At 44.0% G+C, this 25,061-nt stretch overlaps 1 protein-coding gene across 4 annotated transcripts in view; it reads left to right on the top strand.

Moving 5' to 3' along the window:
* Positions 1-25,061, top strand: part of hspg2 (heparan sulfate proteoglycan 2) — a 546,546-nt gene that overhangs the window by 220,220 nt on the left and 301,265 nt on the right. For all 4 annotated transcript variants that reach the window (XM_063033469.1, XM_063033470.1, XM_063033468.1 and 1 more), the window contains exons 9-21: positions 885-1,004; positions 2,505-2,636; positions 6,214-6,358; positions 7,823-7,974; positions 14,433-14,579; positions 14,780-14,943; positions 18,254-18,433; positions 19,718-19,914; positions 22,542-22,689; positions 23,554-23,681; positions 24,417-24,503; positions 24,591-24,649; positions 24,930-25,003. In XM_063033469.1, coding sequence (XP_062889539.1) covers positions 885-1,004; positions 2,505-2,636; positions 6,214-6,358; positions 7,823-7,974; positions 14,433-14,579; positions 14,780-14,943; positions 18,254-18,433; positions 19,718-19,914; positions 22,542-22,689; positions 23,554-23,681; positions 24,417-24,503; positions 24,591-24,649; positions 24,930-25,003 — 1,733 coding nt within the window. The remainder of the gene's footprint in view (positions 1-884; positions 1,005-2,504; positions 2,637-6,213; positions 6,359-7,822; positions 7,975-14,432; positions 14,580-14,779; positions 14,944-18,253; positions 18,434-19,717; positions 19,915-22,541; positions 22,690-23,553; positions 23,682-24,416; positions 24,504-24,590; positions 24,650-24,929; positions 25,004-25,061) is intronic.

The following is a 25,061-nucleotide window of genomic DNA, read 5'->3' as shown; positions in this document are numbered from 1 at the left end:
ATATATCCAGCGATAAACTGGTGTCCAAACTGCTCACTCATTTACTCCTGATCAAAGCAATAGGTTTAGTTGGTATGTATGTTGCTTATCATCATTCTGTGGTGCACAGTCATACCTATAGTTACTGCTGTAGTCACAGGGTCTGTCCCAGCAACCTTAAAATCCTGTTATGTACAGAGAAGAAACGTGGGAGTGAGACAACTGGTCGAGCTGCTGCCTCAGGGACGAGGGTTCAAACTCGAGCTTCCCTGTTACTTATGTGGAGTTTGCATATTCTCTCTCTGCAAGTTTTGTCGTTTACCTCCAAAATCCCAGAGACATACAGTTTCATGGATTAATTGGCCACTGTAAATAGCCCCAGGTGTGACAGAGTCCTGGGGTGCTGTTGGAAATATAGGGTGAATAAAGTGGGATGGGTGTAGGATCAGTGCAAATAAGTGGGTGCTGGTCCACAATGACTGGATAAGGTGGATTGGTGTAGGATCAGTGTAAATGGGTGGGTGCTGGTCCACAATGACTGGATAAGGTGAACAACCTGATATATCTCTCAGTGACTCAATAACTCTGACTGGAGTTGCCTACTTGTTGTAGCCATTGGATCCCAACCAGCTGTTACAACAGGCTTCACCAGTTCCAGTGCATGTGGATTAAAAAGGACCTATCAGGTCAGGAGTCCAAAACCAGTTGTTGCACCCTAAGCCCCAGAAACAAATGAACCCAAGAACTACACCAGCAGGGAAGGGCACAGCCTTACTTTCTCTGGACGCAATCAGGGTGTCCACCAGTTCATCTTATTGCATTGTACCAGGCAGTTTCTTGACGAGAACAACTCTGCATAAGGATCAAAGGGGTGAGTTTTTCATATTCTCATTTTTAATCCCCAGGAACACCATCACCATGTGAGCCTAATGAGTTCAAGTGCAAGAATGGTCGCTGTGCTGTCAAGTTGTGGCGCTGTGATGGTGACAATGATTGTGGGGACAACTCTGATGAGGAATACTGTCGTAAGTATTTGGAACAGAGAAGGTGAGGCGTATGAAATAGGAAGGTCCTGTTCTGATCAAGCTCCAGATGGCAGGGATCAATTTCAAGTTGAAGCAAATGGTGGAAACAGCAGAGTAGGGGTGACAGCAAAATGCTTTCACCCAGACGGTGGGAGAAGTCAGAGTCACTTCCTGGAGCTGTGGGAGTTTTGAAGCCCTGGTCATGTCTCATCATTCTCAACGTATTCTTTGGGAGCTGATTGGCAGACTAAAAGTGGTAATGCTGGGAAAGATTTTTTTTCAACTGGGATAGGGCCTTTTCCTGCATTGCAGGTTTTCTTTTAATGATTCTGAGTGAGTGGAGAATAGGCAGCGTCTACCCCTGCTCCCGGAGCTGTATGTTGTTAACTTTCTCAAACCTGGACATCCTTGTTTATTCGGGATCTGAATATTGATGTATACAGGTCAGGGGTGGCCCAGTGGCCCAGTGTCATATTGGAGGGCTGGGGTGTTGGATGGGATTCAATGATTTGCACCCAGCAGAAGCATCAGACCTTCTCCATCACCTTAAGTTTGATCCATTTTAATGGAGATTTATTTGACCTGCATTATTGGTACTCATTGTTGTCACATTTACCAAGATAGAAAAGCTTATCTTGCATACTGTTCGTACAGATGGAATGAGCGCACAGTACGTGGAGGTAAACCAATAAATGCAGAATAAAATGTAAAAACTACAGAGAAAGTGCAGTGAGATCGTAATGAGGTAGATTGTGAGGCAAAGACTCCATCTCATCATACAAGAGTCTGATAACCGAGATAGAAGCCTGATAGTATGTGCTTTCAGGCTTTTGTATCTTCTGTCCAATAGGAGAAGGAAGTAGGTAGATATGGGGTGTTTCCTCTACAAGCAACTAAAAGTGAACTGTAATTATTTATGTTTTCGTACGATTTCATGGAGTACAGGTCAAGAAAATGCAGAGGCAACGAGATAGCAGCTGCTACTTGTGCACTTGGCAATTAAGCAAGTAGCAACGTACTGCAGATGTGGACATTTTAAAATGAATGCCGAATGTCCCCATCAGCTCTGTAGACTCTGAGTTAAAGTTTCAGCTCAGATATCTGAAGCAGTTTCAGGCAGGGCCAACATTCTTGATAATGAACAGCACACACGAACTGCTGGAGGAATTCAACAAGACAGGCAGCGTCTACGGAGAAATAAGCAGTTAACATTTGGGCCCAAAACTTCTCAAGATGCTCCCTGACCTGCTGAGTTCCTCCAGCAGTTTGTGTGTGTTGCTGAAATTTTCCAGAATCTGCAGAGTTCATTAATGTCATTACTTGAAGGTTAAGGTGATGGAGAACCGTGCAATGGATCTCTCCACTCAAAATTTGCCCAGGGCTTTCGTCCCAGGTCTTGTCATAAAACCTGTGTCAGCTGACCAGACTGAATGCTAAGAGTTTAATCAGACACCTTTCTGGTAAATAAATTCTTGTAAATGTGTCTTTGCCAACTTGCAGCTACCAGAGGGCCTGGGGACATGTGTGCCCCTGAGCAGTTTGTCTGTGTGTCCAACCGGTTGTGTATTCCTGCCAGCTACCAATGCGATGAGGAGGCCGACTGCCCTGATCGCTCAGATGAATTTGGATGCAGTAAGTAACATGCAATGGCGTTATGTTTACGGAGTGGAGTCTCCTCAGCTATCGTGCATTGGGGTCTCGTTTAACCTCTAGCAGTGAGTTGGGGGATTGGCACTGAGAGGGTTGCTCATGTTGACAATTCTGTTGGTAGTTTTCACTGAGGAAATTTGCAGGGCAATGGGAAAAGAGTGGGTGCGGTGGAATTTGTGGTGGAACTGGAGATCTTTTTCAGGAGGTCACATCTATGAACTGAGGTACACATAGGGACTCACTTCCTACACAACTGTGTACTTGTCTTCAGGACCAGCTGTCCCCTTCCTTCCCCCATGCCTGCTCCCTTTGCCCCCCAACCTCTGCCCCCCTTCCTCTTCCCGACTTTGGCTCCTTCCTTCATCCTCTCCTGGTAATAAATATGAATGAGCTTTCTGTGGATTCACAACGTCTAGCTGATCAGCGAGAGTGCAAGGACACAGAACAGAGGAATCGATCAGCAATTAAAGAGTCTCATTGAGCTGACCCTCTCCCTGTCCTCACCCTCAGGTTTGTAACTAGAGACCACCAGCCTTCCAAACACCCAATGTTTTGCAGCTAATCTCTAAGTGATAACAATGGGATGACTTGGAGATCGATCCCAAGAATAACCCTGTAGTCCGAGTGATAACAATGGGATGACATGGAGGTAGATCCTAGGAATATTCCTTTTCTCTGAGTGATTACAAGGGGATGAAATTGAGGTTGTCCCAGGGAATATCCCTGTACTCAGTGATAACAAGGGGATGAAATCGAAGTCATCCCAGGGAATATTCCTATAATCCAGGGGCAGCACCTTAAAACCTCTTTGTATGGAGAGAGAAGAGCTCCAGGACTGGAGCCAGAGATTTGTTGTAACCATGGACACCTCGCTAAAGACCTCTTCAGCTGCATGTGCAACCAGGTCTTACAAATTGTCCAGGTCTTCTGGGCACATCTGGATTTATAAACAGGAGTCTTAAAACAGTGTGCATAAAATACAACTAAAATATTGAACCCTGGGTGATAGTCTGCAGGTACAAGTCAGTGGGTGCCCAATTCCGGAAACATTTTTTTCCTGTGGCTGAAGTGTGTGCTGTTGGAGGGGTGCCCACCTGCTCTACTGAGGGGTATTCAATCCCCAGATAAAGGCTCAGACTGTCGGCTTGGTGAGAGGAGGGTACAGCTCGTGATGCCACTAGAAGCTGCACTTAAAGAGTAAGCCACACACTGAAATCAGAAACCCAGGCACAGAGTCCAGACATGTGTCATGTCCCCCAGAATGTGGCAGTGAGGAGAGAGATGAGGACTTGGTTGGTCTGACTAGGAGGACTGAGTGGATCCCAAGCTAGAAATGGGTGACTGTCTTGCTTGGGAAGTTCTTAGGCATCTAAATCACAAGAAGGGACATGGTCATAAGAAGGAGCAAGGTAAGAGACTGCCCAGGGCAGAAGAAAGAGATGCAGAGAGCAGGTCTCTGAGGTGGGAAGCTTGAAGCACCAGTGCTGAGCCTTTGTGGGGATGCAAGGAGGGTGATGTGAAAGGACACAGCAGTTCAAGAACTCTCAACTCCAGTCTCAAGGATGAAAAGGGCAGTACAAACAAATGGGAAACAATTATTGGTGCAGATCAGTCAAGGGTGCACCAAATAGACGAATTACCCTGTATCCAAAGAGAAGCTGGGGAAAAACCTAATCAGGAAGCAAAGCAGGGGGAATTGAGGCACCGGGATCAAAACAAGGTGATGGAGGTCTGTGAAAAAGGAAGGTTGGGAATAGCATTCCAAGGTGTGTCAGAGATGTCTCCACCAATGCAGAATGTCACTGACGTCATACATTCCAGCGCATGGCTTGCTCCATTGACCCTTCATGGTATGAAACAGCCACCGTTCCCAAGTCTTTGAAGGGACGCTGCCCAAAGCCACAGACTGGTCTCCAGGAAAATATGAGCAATTAGTGACTGATTAGGTGGAGAAAGCTATGTTTCCATGATGTTTCTGATAATCAAAAGATCCAGTTTTCAAGATCTTATTTCAGCACTGTGGTACAAACAGTGCAGCCTAGATTATAGTGTTGAGAGTTTGTGTTTAGTTGGGGGAGCCAAGGAACTGCTTTAAGAAGTAAGTCAAAGGAAAGTAGAGAGGCTTCATCACTGTAATGCAAGCAGAACGTCAGGGAATAGATGCGGGAGGCAGGACCCAGATTCCTGTTGTGGAATTTTCTCCACTCAGCATGATATCCAATTCATGGAACAGGTTGAGCACTAATTGAAAGAGGGAGTTCATAAAGAGATTGCCATTTAACTGCTGAGAATATCCATCTTTGTGCACTCTGCCTCAATGTTTGGCCTTCATTTTATATGAAATACAAGCTGGCAAAGAAGCACTTGCAAATGCCAGAAGAACTGAGAAGAAACACTGTGATATGTATGGCAGTTACTGTGGAAGCCAGTGACTTTCCCTGCCAGCTTTCTGCAACACAGCCGTCATGCTGTTGTTAGCAATATTTTCCCTTTCCTTCTCCTGCTGATTCCCCACAGTTGTGTAGATCCCTGAGTTCTCATGTGAAGCCAGTTGTAATTCAGAGTATTACATTCTCACAGGCATCTGCTGGGTATTCACTGATTTACATGTCACCCCCCAATGTCCGCTGGCCTTGGGATGGTTGTGTTGGGAAAAATCAATCATGAACCTCTTTGCAGATTGGACTTGCTAAGAGGGTGTGGAACCTGATGCAAGGGTCTGTATCCAGGTTCATCCCCAAAGCTGCATAAATTAGGACTGTTCCTGGGGATTCACACCAAAACAGACATCAAGTGCTGCTGGAAGGTGATCAACTCGGTGAAAGACTCCCTTTTGTCTGCCTGAAATTGGTCTTCCAGCACAACAAGGTGTCTGTAAAGGAATGCTTCCAACAGGAACTGAAGCTTTGTGGGGAAGGACTACAGTCTAGGCTCCTGATACTGTAACTGGGTGGGCAGACCCCTCAAACAATGAGCGGGATATCACCTCGGAGTCACATGATGGGTTATGTTTGTATCTGGTTTTCTCTTTTTCTCTCTCTCTGAAGTTTACGCTACCCAATGTAGTCACAGTGAGTGTAAAGGTTTTGGCAGTGTTCCTTCATCTTGTACATTCTTTGTCATTAATAAAGTCTATTTTTTAAATTAAAGAAATTCACCGATTTACACTACTGGATGCTATTTATTCACCTATTTACACTACTGGATGCCATGTATCCACCGATTTACACTACTGGATGCCATTTATTCACTGATTTACACTACTAGAAGCCATTTATTCACTGATTTACGCTACTAGATGCCATTTATTCACCGGTTTACACTACTGGACACCATTTATCCACTGATTTACACTACTAGATGCCATTTATTCACCGATTTACACTACTAGATGCCATTTATTCACTGATTTACACTACTGGATGAAATGGCGATGAATGTACACATTTCTTGCAGTTTATTCCTGTTTATTTATTTATCCATCTATTTAATTATTATGAACAAAGTCTATTCTTGAAATTAAAAGAAATTCACTGATGACGGATGTTGTTCCACGCAGCCCCTCCTCAGGTGATCACACCACCAGAAGAAACAGTGATGGTGAAGCGTGGTGCCACCGTCACCCTCACCTGCGTGGCGGCTGGAGTCCCCACCCCCATCATCACCTGGAGGCTAAATTGGGGTCACATCCCTGCCAGCAGCAGGTAAATACTCTACAGCCGCAAGGCAGCACAGTTAGAAATGTAAATCTCCTATCAGTGAGAATGCTGGTAAGTGACGACCAGAGTAAGTTCAGCACTCGGAGTGGGGGAAGATAGTCGGACATGCAGATTTGTTCAATTGTAACATTTAAGAAAGTTTGAATAGGTCATGGAGAGAGGGGTGTGGAGGGCTATGGTTCAGATGCAGGTGGAAGGGACTACGTGGAGAACTAGGCCTGTGTGAACTATCTGAGCTGAAGGCCTGTTTCTGTGCTGTCGTTCTCCATGACTCTATCTCATTCTCTACAGGAGAGAGAAAAGGGCAGTATGGTCTCGTCCCACACAAAAACTTTACAATAAATAGACTTTTCAGTTCATAATTTCTTGGGTGGGTGAAAGGATGAATCAGAAGGTTAGAAAAAGTTCAGAGAAATATTCTGACTAATTTCTCTTTCATTGTCTTGGGCAATCAGAATTCAGCAGGAGATCAGTCTGACCGGGTAAATGTTAGACAGTGATAAGGCCTTGTTGTTCCACGCCTTGGGTCTGACCTGTGTCCTGGAAGCAGAGCTAAGACTATTGAAATCTGTGGGCTACATGCTTCTAGTCCTCTTTCTATCAGTATGTCTAGCTTTCCGAGTCACTGCTGATATATTTTTGAAACTTTGATTGTTAGCTTGATAGACACAGCACACTCGGGGTCTTGGGTCCTGCATGTTACACACCCACAGTATTAGTTGGGTATATAATGCATTACTACAGCTTGGCAAAATGAAAGATAAAAACGATTACATATGCCAGCCAATGCGTGGTTCGTAGCTGGAAGTTAACAGCCTTCTCACTCGTGGAGTATTTGCCAGCCTCATTCAAAGTTTTCTCTTTAATTTTCTCCCTCTCTTCTCTGATTGTGCCTGCCTGCACGAGCTTGCCTCACTCTAAATTGCCCTCTGGGTCTTTTCTCATGTTCACTTTTGTTCTCTCCCCATCCCTTCCACTCCCTCCCTGTTGACCACTCTGTTTCCCCCCACTCTTCTATCCACTATTACCCAAGTCTGCATCTCCTTCGTTGGTACCCCTACCCCACTGCCCACTCCTCTTGCTCTTGGCCTGAAGCCCCTTCAACTCCTGTGTTCCTTTCACCCCAAACTCATACTATGGTACTCCCTTCTCTCTGCATACCCCACTCTTCTCGCCTCACTCTCAAATCCACTGAATGAAACTATTTGTAGTATTCACATAGAACTCAGTTAAATGGGAAGCAACTAATTCCCTGTGTGGATTACACTTTATTTTACACGTGGTTAAACAACACCTGTGTTAGTATGGACTTCTCTATGAACACTCCCATCCTCTTTGGAATTGTTGTGCTAAGCTCTTTGAACTTGCATTGAACCTCCCGGTGACCATGTGTGTGATTATTACTGCATTATCTCAGCAACCCTTTCTCACTGGGGTTTCCTGTTGCAGAGTTACAATGACAAGTCAAAACGGACAGGGCACGCTGATCATTCGGGATGTCAAAGAATCTGACCAAGGGGCGTACACCTGCGAGGCTATCAATGCCAGAGGGATGATTTTTGCAATCCCTGATGCACTACTTGTTCTGAAATCCAACTCAGGTAAAACCCCTTCACAAGCTGCTAATGTTCAATGCCACTGCAATGTGTTAATTGTTAAAGATGACTATCAATCACCGGACATAGAAACTCTGAACTCCTGTCATAACTCTCACCCCCAGATCCATTGATGTCAATAGGGGTTAGCCCGTCTCCATTCCTCCAGTAATCCACAACCAGCTCTTTTGTCTTTGCGACATTCAGGGGGAGGTTGTTTTCTTGACACCACTATGTCAGAGAGATGACTTCTTCCCTGTAAGCCACCTCGTTATTGTTTGAGATGAGGCCAATCAATGTAGTGTCATCGGCAAATTTAATTAGCTGATTAGAGCTGTGGGTGGTGACACAGTCACAGTGTACAGGAAGTAAAGGAAGGGACTCAGTACACAGCCCTGAGGGGCTCCTATGTTGAGAGTCAGAGGGTTGGAGGTGAGGGAGCCGACTCTAACCACCTGCTGGCGATCTGACAGGAAGTCCAGGATCCAGCTGCACAAGGCAGAGACAAGGCTGATGTCTCTGAGCTTCTTGTTGGGCCTGGATGGAATTATGGTGTTGAATGCTCAACTGTCCAAGAACAGCATTCTCACATAAGCATCCTTCTCCAGATGTGTAAGGACGGTGTGTAGGGCAGTGGCCATTGTGGAAGACGGGAGCAGTATTGTGTCAGTGAGTGAAGTTGCCATTACTAGAGCAAAGGTTCTGGAAGACTGAAAGGTCTGAAGGTAGATAAGTCACCTGGACCAAATGGTGGACACCTCAAGGTTCTGAAAGAGGTGCCTGAAGAGATTGTGGAGGCATTAGTAATGATCTTTCTAGAATCACTAGATTCTGAAATGGTTCCAGAAGTCTGGAAAACTGCAAATTTTCCTCCACTCTTCAAAAAGGGAGAGGGGCAGAAGAAAGGAAACTATAAGCCAGTTAGTTTGACCTCCGTGGTTGGGAAGATGTTGGGGTCGATTATAAAGGGTGAGGTCTCGGGGTACTATGAGGCACGTGATGAAATAGTCTGCAGTCAGCATGGTTTCTTCAAAGGAAAATCTTGCCTGACAAATCTGTTGGAATTCTTTGAAGAAACAACAAGCAGGATTGTCAAATGAGAATGGATTGCTGTTGTGTACTTGGATTCTCAGAAGGCTTCTGACAAGCTGCCACACATGAAGCTGCTTAACAAGCTACGAGCACCTGGTATTACAGGAAAGATCCTGGTATGGAGAAGGCAGAGACTGATTGGCAGGAGGCAAAGAGTGGGAATAAAGGGAGCCTTTTCTGGTTGGCTGCTGGTGACCACGGGGTTCTGTGTTGGGATGATTCTTTTTACGTAATATGTCAATGATTTGGATGATGGACTTGATGCCTTTGTTGGAAAGTTTGCAAAGATGTGTGGAGGGGAAGGTAGTTTTGAGGAAGTAGAGAGGCTGCAGAAGGGCTTAGATAAATTAGGAGAATGGGCAAAGAAATGGGAGATGGAATACAGTGTTGGGAAGTGTATGGTTATGCACTTTGCTAGAAGAATTGAAAGGGTTGACTATTTTCCAACTGGAGAGAACATTCAAAAAAGTGAAGTGCAAACAGACTTGTGAGTCCTTGTGCAGTATTCCCTAAAGATTACTTTGCAGGTTGAGTCTGTGGGAAGAAGGAAAATGTGATGTTAGCTTTCATTTCAAGAGAACGAAAATATAAAAGCAAGATTGTAATGTTGAGACTTTATAAAGTACTGTTGAGGCCTCACTTGGAGTATTGGGAGCAGGTTTGGGCCCCTTCTCAGAAAGGATGTGCTGAAACTGGAGAGGATTCAAAGGAGGTTCATGAAAATGATTCCAGGATTGAATGGCTAATCATATAAAGAGCGTTTAGTGGCTCTGGACCTGTATTCACTAGAGTTCGGAAGAATGAGGCGTGACCTCATTGAAACTTAGCGAATGATGGAAAGTCTTGGTAGAGTGGATGTGGAGAGTATGTTTCCTATGATGGGAGAGTCTAAGACCAGAGGACAGTCTCAGAATAGAAAGGCATCCTTTTAGAACAAGGATGGGGAGAAATTTCTTTAGCCAGAGAATCTATGGAATTCTTTGCCACAGGCAGCTGTGGAGGTCAAGTCTGTATGTATATTTAAGGCAGAGGTTAATAGATTCTTGACTGGTCAGGCATGAAGGGATACAGGGACAAGGCAGGAGACTGGGGCTGAGAGAAAAATTGGATCGGCTGTGATGAAATGGTGGAGCAGACTCAATGGGCCAAATGGCCTAATTCTGCTCCTATATCTTATGGTCTTATGGATGCTAACGTGGTAAACTGGATCAGCAAATTTGCAGATGACACCAAGACTGGTGTCAAAGCTTGTAGTGGATCTGAACCAGCTGCAAAAATGGGCTAAAAAGTGTAATTTGGAATTTAATGCAGACAAGTGTGAAGTGTTGCACTTTTGGGAGAACACCAGGCTAGGACTTGCAAGGGGAAATGATAAGGCACTGAAGTAGAACAGAAGGATCTGTAAGTACAAATCCAGAATTCCTTGAAAGTGGCATCACAGGTAGGCAGGTTTGTACAGAGAGCTGCTGGCACATTGGCCTTCATAAATCAAAGTATTGGGTACAGGAGTTAGGATATTATGTAAGACATTGGTGAGGCTGAATTTGGAGTATTGTGTGCAGCTGTGGTCACCTACCTAAGGAAAGGTGTCAATAAACTTGAAAGAGTACAAAGAAAATTTACAAGGATGTTGCTGGGACTTGAGGACCTGAGTTATATGGAAAGATTGAATCAGTTGGGCTGTTTTCTCTGGAGTTTAGGAGGATGAGAGGAGATTTGATAGATGTATACAGAGTTATGAGGGATATAGGTAGGGTAAAGGCAAGCAGGCTTTTCCCACTGGGGTTGGGTGAAACTAGCAGTAGAGTTCATGGGTTAAGGATGAAAGGTTTACAGGGAACCTGAGTTGGAACATCATCACTCAGAGGGTAATGAAAGTGTGGAATGAACTGCATTAGGGTTTGACTTCAACATTAGGGTTAAAGTTAGTGTTAGAATGCAGATGCAGATTTGATTTCAACATTTGAGAGAGATTGGGATAGATACGTGGATGGGTGAAGTGTGGAAAACCATGGTCCAGGTGCAGGATTGTAGTTCAGCATGGACTAGGTGGACTGAAGGTCCTGTTTCTGTGTTGTAGAGTTCTATGACTCTACGATTCTAACTTGCCCAGTAATTTTTAAATTTTATTTATTGAGGTACAGCAGAGAATAGGTCCATCTGGCCCTATGAACCAGGCCCCCAAGCAACCCCCGATTTAACCATAGCCTAATCACAGGGCAATTTGCAATTGCCAGTTAATCTACCAACTAGCACGTCTTTGAACTGTTGAAGAACACCCATGACATCAGAGCAGGGGTGCAGTGGTAGACGGAGCGCTCTGAAACGCGTTCGGCACCTCTTTAAGAAAAAAGCCGAAATAAACAAGCTAATTAATTAGGTGCCGCCCAGGGTGATTTGAGTCTCTCAGAAAGTGCTGATCTCCTGGGATTTTTATGCTCAACATACTCTGGCGTTTACAAAGAATGGTGCCAAAAACAAAAAGAAATCCAGCGAGTGGATTTAACATGATGTTTTTGCTCACGGAACAACCACTTGCTAGATTTTTTTTTTGTTTTTGGCACCATTCTTTGTAAACTCCAGAGTATGTTGTGCGTAAAAATCCCAGGAGGTCAGCAGTTTCTGAGGCTACAACCACACTAGACCAGATAATTTTGAAAACGCCGGTTTTGTGTAAAAACGATAGGCGTCCACACCAAGCGTTTTTGAAAATACCTCCGTCCACATTAAAACGGGTATTTGGGTGAATCTCCTCCTACTGGGCATGCGCAGGACACATCTACAGGAAACAAGCGAAGAGGAAATGGTATACTTGGTGCGCGTTTGTCCAGTTACAGACTAGAAAAACTTAAAAGGAAATTGCCAAATGATGGACAGTAGTTGGCTCTCGCGCAGGAGGACTTAAAACTAAAAAAAAAACTGCCTCCATATTGGAGCGTATGGAGGCAACCGACAGGAAGTTCACGGACAGTATGACCTGGCTGACGACGAACATTGAAAAACTGACTAACTCTGTTGCAGAGGGATTGCAATGATGAGGAATATGATGGCTCCCCCCCAGTACTTTTCACCGCCACAATACTGGCTTCACAGCCACTACAATAGCTACACATACAGACACACAGACCCCCGGGTGGCCCCACCAACATCCTCCCCACTCCCACAGAGGGGTCACCCTGGAAACATTTTCTACAGCCATAGTCTCTTCACCGATGAAAGGGACGACAGGTACAACTAAATGCAATAAGGCTTGTTTCTGGGCAAAAGTGGAATTTGCTGTTACCTCATTTGTTTGCCTTTCGCCATGTCTTTCGGTATTATTTTGCTGTATTTAACATGTACAATAAAATGAGTTACTGGACAAAAGTGATTTTATTTTTACCTGAGTAAAAGTGAAACTTACAATTTTCCTTTTTTGACCTTAACATTTTCACGCCTATGCCAAACATAGCGACTACTTAAAAATGACATTTTGGAAGTAGATAGATAGATAGATATACTTTATTAATCCCGAGGGAAATTTGGTTTCATTACAGACGCACCAACCAAGAATAGAGCGTAAGTATAGCAATACAAAAAACCCCAACAGTGAAACAGCAAAATGCAAAACTATGCCAGATGGAAAATAAATCCAGGACCAGTCTATTGGCTCAGGGTGTCTGACCCTCCACGGGAGGAGCTGCACGTTCGATGGCCACAGGCAGGAACGACCTCCCGTGCCGCCAAGTGTTGTATCTCGGTGGAATGTGGCCGAAGTCCAACAGTAAAAAGCTCAATATCCTGTCTGCAAACACGTTCCTCGATCGTAATATGCCCCGGATTGCACCATCCGTTGTTTGCCAGATCAGTAAGCACCCCAATCCTTCACGCCGCTTACCGCTGTCAGTGCACTTCCGGTCAGGAGGAATGGTATTACCCACCGAACTCCTCTTCTACAAAAGTCTCTGTTGTCTTGACCCGCTCCTCTTTCCTCGGCTTTGTGATCCCCCTCTGCATCCTCTGTGTGTTTTCCTCTGGATTTCAGCGGGGGTGTCCTCTGCTCTGTTCGTTAAGCCGGCCGGAATTTGCTGGTCCGTGGATTACACAATGCGACCTTGCTTCTGTCCCGCGTGTCGGGATGTAACCATTTCCAGCACTAAAGAAAACCCAAATAAAACTCTCTCTACCAGCATATTAGAGAGAGTGCAGCTTCGACATGTTACCGTGAGAAAAAAAATACAAAAAATAATGTAAATTAAAAGTAAGAAGAAGAAAGTAAAAGAATAGATCGGAACGGCTGTACCAGGCTGCATACACGACCGGCGCATGCGCACAAAAGTAGTGACAATTGCATCTATTGAATGTTTGCACAAGCAATACATTAATAAAACACCTTGTTAAATGTATAAAACATGTCTGCATTAGTGTTATCTTGTACTTCCGTACAATGTTACATTAGGCTGTTACGTATCTATTGTCAGATATTGTTGTTGTGGTGTTGGAGGTTGCGTTCAAGAAAACAATGAAATGTCGTGCTGCCGGCATGTCATGACAGCGTTTTTAAAAAGCTCTGGTTACTCTGTACACACTGCACCACCCAACCAGCGTTTTCAGATTTACACACTCTGGAGAGCATTTTAGAAAAGCTCCATTTTGGGGGGAGGAAAACGCCATTTCAGTGTGGACAGAGGGTCAAAACGAAGAGAAAAAGCTTCGGTTACGGATTTATCTGGTCTAGTGTGGACGTAGCCTGAGAGACTCAAATCACCCTGGGCGGCACCTAATTAATTAGCTTGTTTATTTCGGCTTTTTTCTTAAAGAGGTGCCGGATGCGTTTCAGACCGCTCTGGCTACCACTGCACCCCTGCATCAGAGGGAGAACGTAGACAACTCCCTGCTGGTAATGTAAAGCATTGCGCTAACCACTATGCTACCTTAAAGTGTTGGAGCTTATGCAGTGAATAATATATTGTGGCTTATCCCAACCCAATCCTTCAAAAAATTATGGTGGTTGGCATAATGTTGAGGTTAGTAAAACAGAAAAAGAGAGACTACCTGATAACCCATGAGGAAATAGAATCAGGTTTAATATCACCAGTGTATGTCATGAAATTTGTTGTTTTTTGTGGCAGCAGTACATTGCAATACATAATAAAAACTAAATTAGTGTGTCCGTGTCTGTGTGTTAAATTAGTAGTGCAAAACAAGCAGTGTTCATACAGTCAAGATGGACAAGTTTGAATGATGGCTATGTTTGCTTAGGGATTGTCTGTAACTCTGAGAATATCACAAATTAAGTAAGTGTAGGCTTTAATTTGATTAACCCCTCACCACGAAAGGCGTGCAGTGCCCCAGCTGTTGCAGTTGATTTCGGGCATTATTTTCTTTTTCAGGATTCTGTTCAGAAGGTCACTTCAATGTGGAAGGTACACTGCAATGTATTCCCTGTTTCTGCTTTGGTCTTACGAAAAACTGTGTTCCTACAAGTCGCTACAGAGACCAGATACATCTTCGTTTTACAGAAGAAGATAATTTTATGGGTAAGTGATTAGAATTGTGGAGAGATAAGTATGAAAACGTTCCCTTTGGCTCACTGGGTCCAAGCCAGCCATCAAGCTCCCAGTGCCTTCTTTCTGACAGTAAAAGCCATTCAGCTGATATCTTCATTCTGGATTAGAATTGCCTTTGACAAAATGGGCTTTCAGGATGTCACTAAAGTACAATTGTGTTCTCTTTACAGGTGTGAATGTGACGGTGCCGACCCAGCCAGCAACACTTCCGCTCTCCACCTCCCAAATGGTGGTGGACCCCAACTACGGAGAGTTTCAGCTCGTCGATCTTTCAAGACGCTTCCTCAACCAGGAGACTTTCTGGATTCTGCCAAAGCAGTTTTTGGGAAATAAGGTGCATTTGGCTTGATAGAATTTTGAAGTATTCATGATTTCCTCTCATTTTGCTAATGAGTTCACCTCACATGTTTACCTACTGGAAATTCAGTTTAAAACTCTTGTAGAAATGTTTGGAAGTTTGTCATTATCTGTGGCAATTGATGAAATGCTGATTTCTTGCTCCTATTATACTTATTTAAATTGTGTATCATGGGCTTTTTGGTAGATATTGCAAATTGTCTTGATGCGTTTTTATCTATGCGGTTTTATTTGTGATATTGGTGGTAGTTGAATAGAATGCTATCTTTTTACTCATTTTGAGGCATAATGGAGCTATCTTAGCAGCTCTCACGAGAAGGTAGTGAGAGTGGAGAGAGAATCAGTTGTTGGGCTCCTGTGGAAGAGAGAAAATACAAAGTACAATTACTCATCTGCAAGCAGGCAAAGAACAGGGCTTGTGAGATACTTGTACCTGGAATGGACAAGCTGTCTTATGAGGTAAGTTTAGTCTTGTATCTGCTGGAGATTGGAAAATTGATAAGGGACTTGCCTGAAGCATTTTGGACACATACAGGCTCTTGAGAGGGGAGAAATGAAGGGGCTGTTTGCTCTTGTGGAGAATATAGACCAGGGATCACTGTTGAGAAATATGAAGCCATCCATTTAAGACTGAGATGAGACTTTGGAATTCCCTTCCTTAATGGGCAGTGCAAAGAATCTGAGACTTGCTATAAGGTAGATTCCTGATAAATGAGGGGCTGCGAGGATACTGTGTGTGGAGTTGAGAATACAGTCAAGTCAGCCATAGTCAGGTTACATGGCAGAACAGGTTCGAGGGATGAGTGGCCTCTGCTCTTGTTTACACAAACACCTCCTATTTGAAAAGAGTCTGATGTTAACTCTTGGAAAGAAAACAATCAAAAGTGAAGCACATTGAAAACAAATATGGCAGCTGGATCCTGGAAACCTTCTGTATTTGTGTTGTTCTTACACCCCACCAGTTTAACTTGACGTCAAAATAGATTTTGTTCTAATAGTTTCACTTGACTGGAGCCTTAAAGGGAAGTCTAATTTGATTAAACTTCCTGCTTTGTTGGGCAATAACGGGCAGGACATCTCAAACCCGGAGTTCCATTTGATTGATGGTGATGTGCTGTGGTGTGATATTTCAGTCGTGACGCTGTGTTAAAGAACCTGCTGACGAAGGTTCACATGGCTGTTCCAGGGGTTCTTTTAACAACTATTCCTGAGCACAAACAAAAATTAAAGCATCCTTAAAGTTAACAGTTGAAGGTTGGGATTTGTATTCCCAGCTCATGGATCTCATGCAGGATGAGTTCTGGTCTGTAGATTCTAAAGTTTCTTCTTTGGAAGTTTTTGTACTGATGGTTCTCAGTGTAGTTTTGTCAACAGCATGATCCATAATGAAGGCAAGTTCACACTGATATCAGTACTTCAGTCTAAAGTTTGCATGGAATGTCTTTCCCATGAAATTGTGTGTCTAATTTATCCCCAAGTAACTGACAGATTTTACTCACAAACCAATTTACCTCCTTGAGAAGGAGATACAGACCTGTTGTCCTTTGCAGGTTTGTCTAACAGACCTGCTAGTCATTATTAACTCACTGAGCAGTGACCAGGCTTCTCCACTTCTCTGGTCATTCATCGGACAGCGGCAGTCATTACTCTAAAACAATGATGTGCTTTCATTATCTTAATCTGACAGTTCTGGTTGCTCATTGCTTTACCGACATTGTGATCAGATCTAACACCAGGGCCTGGGTTCTAAACCTCTAATTTTCAATTTCAAGTTCAGTTTATTTTCATTCAACCATATATGTGTACACCAGCTAAATGAAACTACATTCTTCTGGACCAGGGTGCACAACACAGTACGTATAACTCACACAAAGTAATATTACCACGAACGTATTAACAAATAATATGTATTTATGACACAGGTTAAAAGTAAACAATGTAACACTGCTGGCGCTTCTTACATATTATTTGGCAGCCCAGTAGTTGCTTGAATTTGGAAATTACTACCACCATGGAGGAGGTACAGGAGCCTGAAGGTGCACTATCAACATTTTAGGAACAGCTTTTTTCCCCTTCTGCCATCACATTTCTGAATGGCCCATGAACACTCCCTTGTTATTCCTCTTTTGCACTCTTCATTTATTTCACTTTTTATTGTAACTTGTAGTCATTTTTATTTCTTACGCTGTAATGCTGCCACAAAACTACAAACTCACAGCATATGTGAATGATAATAAACTTGATTCTGATCCAAATATCATGGATGTGTCTCTGTTCTCCTACTAACAGGCCTAGCTCACTTAGTGGGCACTGTTGTTAGCTTCTGCAGTGTGATATTTGTTTAGCAATCTACAAGTTTAAATGATATTATTTGGGAGGCATTTTACATAATGAGAACTGAGAGCAAGAATTGTTTGACAGTGGGAGCTGCATAATCGAAAGGGAGAAGTGGGAATGAATGTGGAAAATATGTAACCTTTTGACCATGGAAACAATAGAATCAGGCCTTTCAGTGTACCTCATCCACACCAGCCAACATACTCAACTACGCTAATCCCATTTGCCTTCATTAGGCTTATGTCCCTGTACTCACTTCCTAACCAAGTACCTATCTAAATGCCTTTTAAATATTACACTTTTGTCTGCCTCCACCATCTCCTATGGCAGATCATTCCAAATATTCGCCACCCTTGGAAAACTTGCCTCTCAGATCTCCTTGAAATTTAACTGCCCTCCCCCCCAACCTTAAATCTGTGCCCTCTAGCTTCAGACTTCTCTGCCCTAAGAGAAGGATTCTGTCTGTACTCTTCACTTTTATAAACCATTGTAAGATCATCCTCCAGTGCGAATAAACCCAGCCGACCCAATCTCTTCTTGATAATACGGCCCTCCATTGTGGGCAACATCCTCATGAATCTCTTCAGCACTCTTCTTTTCCATCATATCCTTCCCGTGGTCTGGTGACCAAACTGTACACAGTCTAACCAATATTTTGTGCAACTGTAACAAGACATCCCAGCTCAATGTCTTGGCCCACGAAGGCAAGCATACTGAATGTTTTCTTCAGTACCTTATCCACCTATGTCTGCACATTGTGCTATGGACTTGCATGCTAAGATTTCTCTGTGGATCATCACTCCTGAGGTCCCTCTGATTTACTTTGTATCCTACCAGAATTGGACTTTTCAAAGTCTATTCAATCACCCATTGAAAGGCAACAGTGTCGCGCATAGTGAAGGATCCTAAAACCCCAAAATGCTAGCAGTTTTCATGGTTGTTTTCCACAGATCGATTCTTATGGTGGTTACCTGCACTACAAGGTTCGCTACAGTGTGCCGAGAGGACAAGTGGAGTCTGAAGTAAAACCCGATGTCATTATAACAGGAAATGGAAGAAAATTAATCTACAAAGACAAGAAACCTACTCAGCCCAATATCATCAATCAGAAAGAAATTCTCTTCACTGAGGTAAGTGGAGAATTTCCAGTCCCAGTCTTCTGTCTGCTTGGTTGTAGATAACAGTTTGGAAGCTTTCACAGTGGTTTTATTGTGTTACTCTGGAAGGAAATCCAGATATGATGCAGGCAATGTTACAGCTCCTCAGGCGGGGGATTCACTGGAACACTCAAAAGAAGATGTCCTTTTCAATGCCACCAGGATGTTCAGGCCAGGCAACTTTTTGAATTACCCTGAGAAATGGTGGTCAGCTTTTCTGCTGCTGTCAGGGGGTGTCTGATCATTCAGCTAATTAAGATATCCAGTATCCCAGTCTGACATCTGGAAGGGAAGTGGCCAAGAGAACCCATCGCTGTTAATCAAATCTTGTCCTTGGGTGAGTAGTGGGGGCAGAATGCTCACAACTTTGAAGGGTCTAGAAACATTGCATTAGTGAGCCATGGAAACCTACAGATCAAGTTGTGAATTAGCATAGATGGTTCATTGATGATCTGCACGGGCAGCCAGATTTGTGTTTGCACTATATGGCTCTGACTTAATAAGCAGAGAAAGAGTCCACTTTTACCCATCAGGCAGCACTGGCTGTCATTCTCCAATTTCTCTGTGCCTTTGCTATATATCCCCTCTCTCAACTGCCCATCAATTTTGCTGAATTCTTTCAGCTATTCATCAACAGAAAGGGATAATTTACTATAATCTGTTCATAGTAATCACTGAAACCTACCAGCTGATCTTTAGTATTTGGGTTAGGATTAGTGCTTGGGATCTAATTCACTCTGAAGTGAATGGTGTTTAGAGATTGAACCCTATTGGCAGGTCAGGAGCAAGGAAATCTTGCTCCAGCTGTGCTCAGCTGTACCGATATGTACTAGAAGTAGTATGTGCACTTTTGGTTTCAGTATTTAGTGAAGGATACAGATGCCTAGAGCACCTGCTTCATTAGCATGATCCCTAGAATTTGATGATAGTTGTGTACGGGCAGAAGCAGGAGGGATAGTGTCAAGAAAATGGGTCAGACAATCTTGCAATGTAGAGAAATTCGTTTAAGCCAGAATTTATATAATTTTCTTCCCCAGAGGGAACGGAAGGCTCAGTCAAGGCTGAAATTCACAATTTTTTGAATGCAAGATGCATGGAGATTGAATAGGAAAGGAATTGTGGAGGGAGGGGTATCAACTATGGTTTTTATTGAACGGGATGAGGGAGCAGAATGTAGAATCTGACAATTACTATTCTGCTTCAAAACAATTTCATGTTTTAAATTAAAGCCAATGAATATTTCATGGTTTGGCTTAGGATCACTGGCAGCATGAGTCAGGCACTGCAGTTACCCGGGAAGACCTCATGATGACTTTGGCTAATCTGGACAGCATTCTTATTCGAACAAAGTATGACAACAGGATGGCCAGTGTCGGCCTGAGTGACATTGTCATGGATACCACCAGTGTGGAGTTCACAACCCTGGGAAAACCACTACTTGTTGAGGAATGCAGGTAACGAAAGGTTTTCTTCATAGTTCATTGTTACTTTAGAAATTACTTTGCAGTCAGAATTCCCTTGTCCCAGCTTGCATGATTAAACTTCAATCATTAAGGACCTTCACCATTTGATACATGCTGTCTCAGTACTATCAACAGGGAGGAGGTACAGAAGCCTGAAGGACCATACATAATTCATTAGAATGACACTTAGGATTGGAGGGTTGTTCTGTAAGGCAGCGGTCCCCAACCACTGGGCCGCAAAGCATGTGCTACCAGGCCACGAGGAAACAGTATGATTTGGCGGTATAAAATGATATGAGTCAGTAGCACCTTTCCTCATTTCCTGTCACGCCCACTGTTGAACTTGAACGTATGCGAGGTCATTACCCATGCGAGGTGATCAGACCGGTACCGGGCCACAAAGCATGTGCTACCAGGCTGCGAGGAAACGATATGAGTCAGCTGCACCTTTCCTTATTCCCTGTCACGGCCACTGTTGAACTTGAATGCACGCGAGAACATTACTCACGCGAAGTCATCAGTCGGTCATAAACCTGCAACTACTCGATGAGTAACAAACAAACGTCACTTGAGCGTTCCTTTGGAAGAGTTGGTAGGGGACATAAAAGGCCTAATGATGATGATAACGCAAAGACAGCCGAGGCCGAGACTGCAAAAAAAAAGAAAGCTTCCTTCAACAGAAAATAAAACGAGTTGTACATAAAATATGGCTTTATTGCAACTGGTGACTCGCGCGCTCCAAGACCCCTGTGTGTGATATGTGGAGACAAGCTGTCTAATGAGGCAATGAAGCCCTCAAAACTGCTTCGGAACCTTGAGTCCAAGCACCCTGCACTTACAGACAAACCCGTTGAGTTTTTTGAGAGGAAAAAACGTGAGCAAGCGGGACAGAAGCAAGTGCTGAGAGCCACCATCTCCACAAATGCTGCTCTGAGAGCGTCGTACTTAGTGGCTGGCCGTATTGCTAACGCTAAGAAGACTTTCACTGTTGGTGAAGAATTGCTGCCAAGGACATGTGCCGCGAACTGCTGGGAGAAGCTGCAGCTAACAAGATGGCACAGGTTTCTCTTTCAGCTACCACAGTTTCAAGGAGAATCGATGACATAGCGGAGGACATCGAAGCACAGCTGTTGGAACGGCTTAACGAGTCTGCTTTCACTACCCGAGTCAAAGAAGTTGCTCCTGAATGCCAGTCTACACAGTGTGTCACACACAGGGAAATGCTGACTAGCCGAAAAATGTCACCTGATCTTAACAGCGTATTGAGTGACATTGTTGAAGTTATCAATCACATCAAAGCAAAAGCCCTGAACTCATGTCTGTTCGAGCAGCTTTGCGAGGAAATGGATGCAGAGCACAAACGCTTCTCTTACACACTGAAGTCAGGTGAGAGAGCCCGGCCAGGGTTTTTGAGTTAAGAGAGCAGCTGAAGGGATTTCTTTCAGGAAAAAAGTCACCACTGGCAGCACACTTTAGTGACGAGGAGTGGATAGCAAAACTTGCTTATCTGTGTGACATCTTCAACCTGCTCAATGAACTTAATTTGTCACTTCAGGGGAGAATAACAACTGTCTTCAAGTTGGCAGAGAAGGTGTCTGCTTTCACAGCCAAACTGGAACTGTGGGGACGGTGAGTGGACAGGGGCATATTTGACATGTTCCCAACATTAGCTGGGATTTTGGGAGAGACTGAGGCTGCACCGTCCTTCTCACAGCTGGTGCGCAATTCACCTATCTTCGCTGTCGACAGAATTCGAGCGTTACTTCCCAATCACAAGTGACCCAAGATGTGCAAAGGAATGGGTCCGTGACCCATTTGTGAATGTCCCCGGTGAATCATCCATGTCAGCGCGGGAAGAAGATCAACTTCTCGAGCTTGCAAATGATGGTGGGCTGAAAAGTATGTCTGATATAACATTTCTGCCAGCATTCTGAATCAAAGTCAAGGCTGAATATCCTGAGGTAGCCACGAAAGCGCTGAAAACGGTCCTTCATTTCCAACATCATATCTCTGCGAAGTGGAGTTTTCTGCAATGAATTCAATGAAAACTAAATTGCGGAATAGACTGGACATAAGGAACCCCCTTATAATTGACTTATCACTATATTCATGCTAGGAAAATATGCGCTGTGTGTTTAATATTAAATTCGTTAGATAAACCCTTTTAGAAACGAAATTGAGTGTATTAGCCACTGATAAGTGACTTATAGTTGACTTATCACCTGTATTCCGGTCGTGATTAACACCCCCCCCCCCCACACCGTCGGCCGGTCCGCAAGAATATTGCCAATATTAACCGGTCCGCGGTGCAAGAAAGATTGGGGACCTCTGTGCTATTGACACTGGAGAATTTTAGGCAAAAAAGGAGAATTGGATTTTGTAGGTTGCAGTGTTTTGTCGTGAACTTTTCTGATGGTAATGTGTGATCCTATCTTCACCTTACTTTAATACGTTTGTATTTTATTTGCACTTTTATTATGTCTGTCAAGATACTTTTGGAAAATCTGGACTAGTGATTAATTATTGAGTGACGAATGTGTTTGCAGGGAAACACCATGTATACTGTTTTGACTAAATGTAGACCAAATGAACACAAACAATGCTATCTTTGCTTTCAGATGCCCTCAGAGTTACATGGGTCTTTCCTGTGAGAGCTGTGCCTCTGGATTTAATCGTATTGCCACAGGCTCGTACCTCGGTGTATGTGATGGCTGCAGCTGCAATGGTCATGCTAGCACCTGTGACAAGGTTACTGGGTACTGTCTGGTAAGAGCTTCAAATGTGTCAGGACATTTTGTTTTCTTTTAGGGGGTGGCAAAGCAATGGTACAACTGGTAGTGGCACTGCCTGACAACTCCAGAGACCCAGCTTTCAGTATTGACCTGCGGAAATGTCTGTGTGGAGTTTGCACGCTTCCCCCCGTGGCCACGTGGGTTTCCCAGAGTTACTGTGGTTTTCCACTTCCTAAAGATGCCTGGGCTAGCAGGTTAATTAGCTGCTGTGAATTGACCTCTGAGTGAGTGATAGGATCTAGGAAGAATTGATTGGTTTGTGGGGAGAATAAAATGAGTTTGGTGTGGTGGATTAAAGGGAACCACTGAATGTGGTGCACTTGGATCTTTCAAAAGGCTTTTGGTAGGGTCCCACACAAAAGGTTGGTTAACAAAGTTAGAGTAGCTGCAATTGGGTGACAATTAAGGTTGGTTAACAGAAAGCATAAGATGGCAGGGCTTGACTAATGTGGCACGTGCAGGGTTAATGCTCGGCTGCTAGACATTCACAGTCTACATCAATTCCTTGGCTTGAGGGGACCACATGTAATATTTCCAAGTTTGCTGATGGCATAAAATGAAATGGGAATGCGAGCTGCACTGCAGATACAAGGAGGCTGTGAGAGTTTGTAGACAAACTGAATGACCAGGCAGCTACTTAACAGATGGAGTACAGCATGGAAACATGACGTTATCCACTTTGATCGAGCATCGTTGCTTGGTGCACGTCTGCAGTTGGATATATGACTCCTGATTCATGTGGGTGTGATCCAGGAATATTAACAAGAATGGAGGATTTGGAGGTTATTCTGTTTCTGTGTACTAAGGCTGAATGTCTTCCCGCTTTTGTATCTCACAGAACTGCCAGCATAACACAGAGGGCCCACAGTGTGACAAGTGCAAACCAGGGTTTTTTGGCAATCCCACCCGAGGAACTCCCAATGACTGCATGCCCTGCCCCTGCCCATTCATTGAATCCAACAGCAGGTATGTGTTCCACAGCAGGCAGCCTAGCAGAACAGCAGAGCTGGAACAAATTGGTGTATTGGATGCAGTCCATTCGACTGTGTCAGCTTTATGGCTTGGCACTGAATTAGGAGAAGATTAAATAGTTGCCACATTAATCACATGGTTTTTGTTCAGTCGCCTTATGTTTCCTCATTTTAGCCTTTTCTACATTTGTTGTTCCGCAATATGTTCATTAATGACAGATGCCTTAATCAGTCTGACACCGACTGAGCTTCAAAAACTTAAATATCTGCATCTTTCCCCGGAAGTTAAGTTACCAAAAACTGGATATTTCCATGCTTCCCATCTCGTTTCATTGAGTACCCACTCATCACTTGCCCCCTAGCTCTCTCATAGTCCCACTTATCCATTCTGCCTCATTACTTCTTTCCCATTCTTCCCTTACCCCACACCTCTCCCCTTGCCATCAGCGTCTGGCACTCTCCCCCCTCCCCTTTTCCTGTGTCTTCCTCCCCCGGTTCCCTTGCACAGCCCCTTCCACACGCCTCTCCCACCTCCCCTGCTAGCCTCTATGCCCCCCCTGCCCCTGCATGCCTCTCCTCCTACCCCCTGCAGGACACTACAGTTGTGCTTTCTAACCCACTGCGTTTAGGGTTCAGGATGCAGGCTGTTCCTTCAGAAAGGACATCCAGCTGAGATCTGCGGAGGGTTTTGTGTTCCCGAGCCCTAACTGATGTCTGTGTTTGCCTGCAGGTTTTCAGACAGCTGTTTCCTGGACACAGACGGGCGTCCCACCTGTGATGCCTGTCGGACTGGCTACGCTGGGCGACGATGTGAAACGTAGGTGCATTGCGACCACAGTCTGTTTCTCCGGGCTGGCGACAAGCAAGTGGTTTTGCTTTAACCTGTGTTTGTGTTTTTTTGTAGTTGTGCTGCTGGTTACACTGGAAACCCACTGGCTCCAGGTGGAAAATGCACGCCAAGTGGTAAGTTCCAGGGAGCCATACACACCTCACACACAGCGAGTAAGTGATCTAGGGACTGTATTCCTTCAGTCAGAAGCTCAGTGTAAGCACTGTTATCAGAGTTCAAATTAACTCAGCATGCTTTCATTTTGGGATTCTAATGTAAGTGAAAAGCTGTCAATTTCTTCACTAATATTTAGGAAATGGGTGGTAACACGTTGAAAACATTGCTAATTACAGTTCTTGTTGCCCTGACATATATGTTATAATCCTAAGTAAAGTTCCTTGTTCTGTAATAAAGCAGGTGAAATTGCAAAGTGTGACCCCAAGGGAACTGACTTCACAAATCAATTGGAAGGATATTGTGTGTGCAAGGTATGTTATAATGCTTGGGCATTGGGGGGAATGAACATAGACATTTACAGCTAATTAC

Source organism: Mobula hypostoma, chromosome 25 (assembly GCF_963921235.1).
Source record: "Mobula hypostoma chromosome 25, sMobHyp1.1, whole genome shotgun sequence".
NCBI classification, from domain to species: Eukaryota; Metazoa; Chordata; class Chondrichthyes; order Myliobatiformes; family Myliobatidae; genus Mobula; species Mobula hypostoma.
The sequence above is the reverse complement of the archived record's forward strand: the minus strand, read 5'-3'. Positions and strand labels throughout refer to the sequence as shown.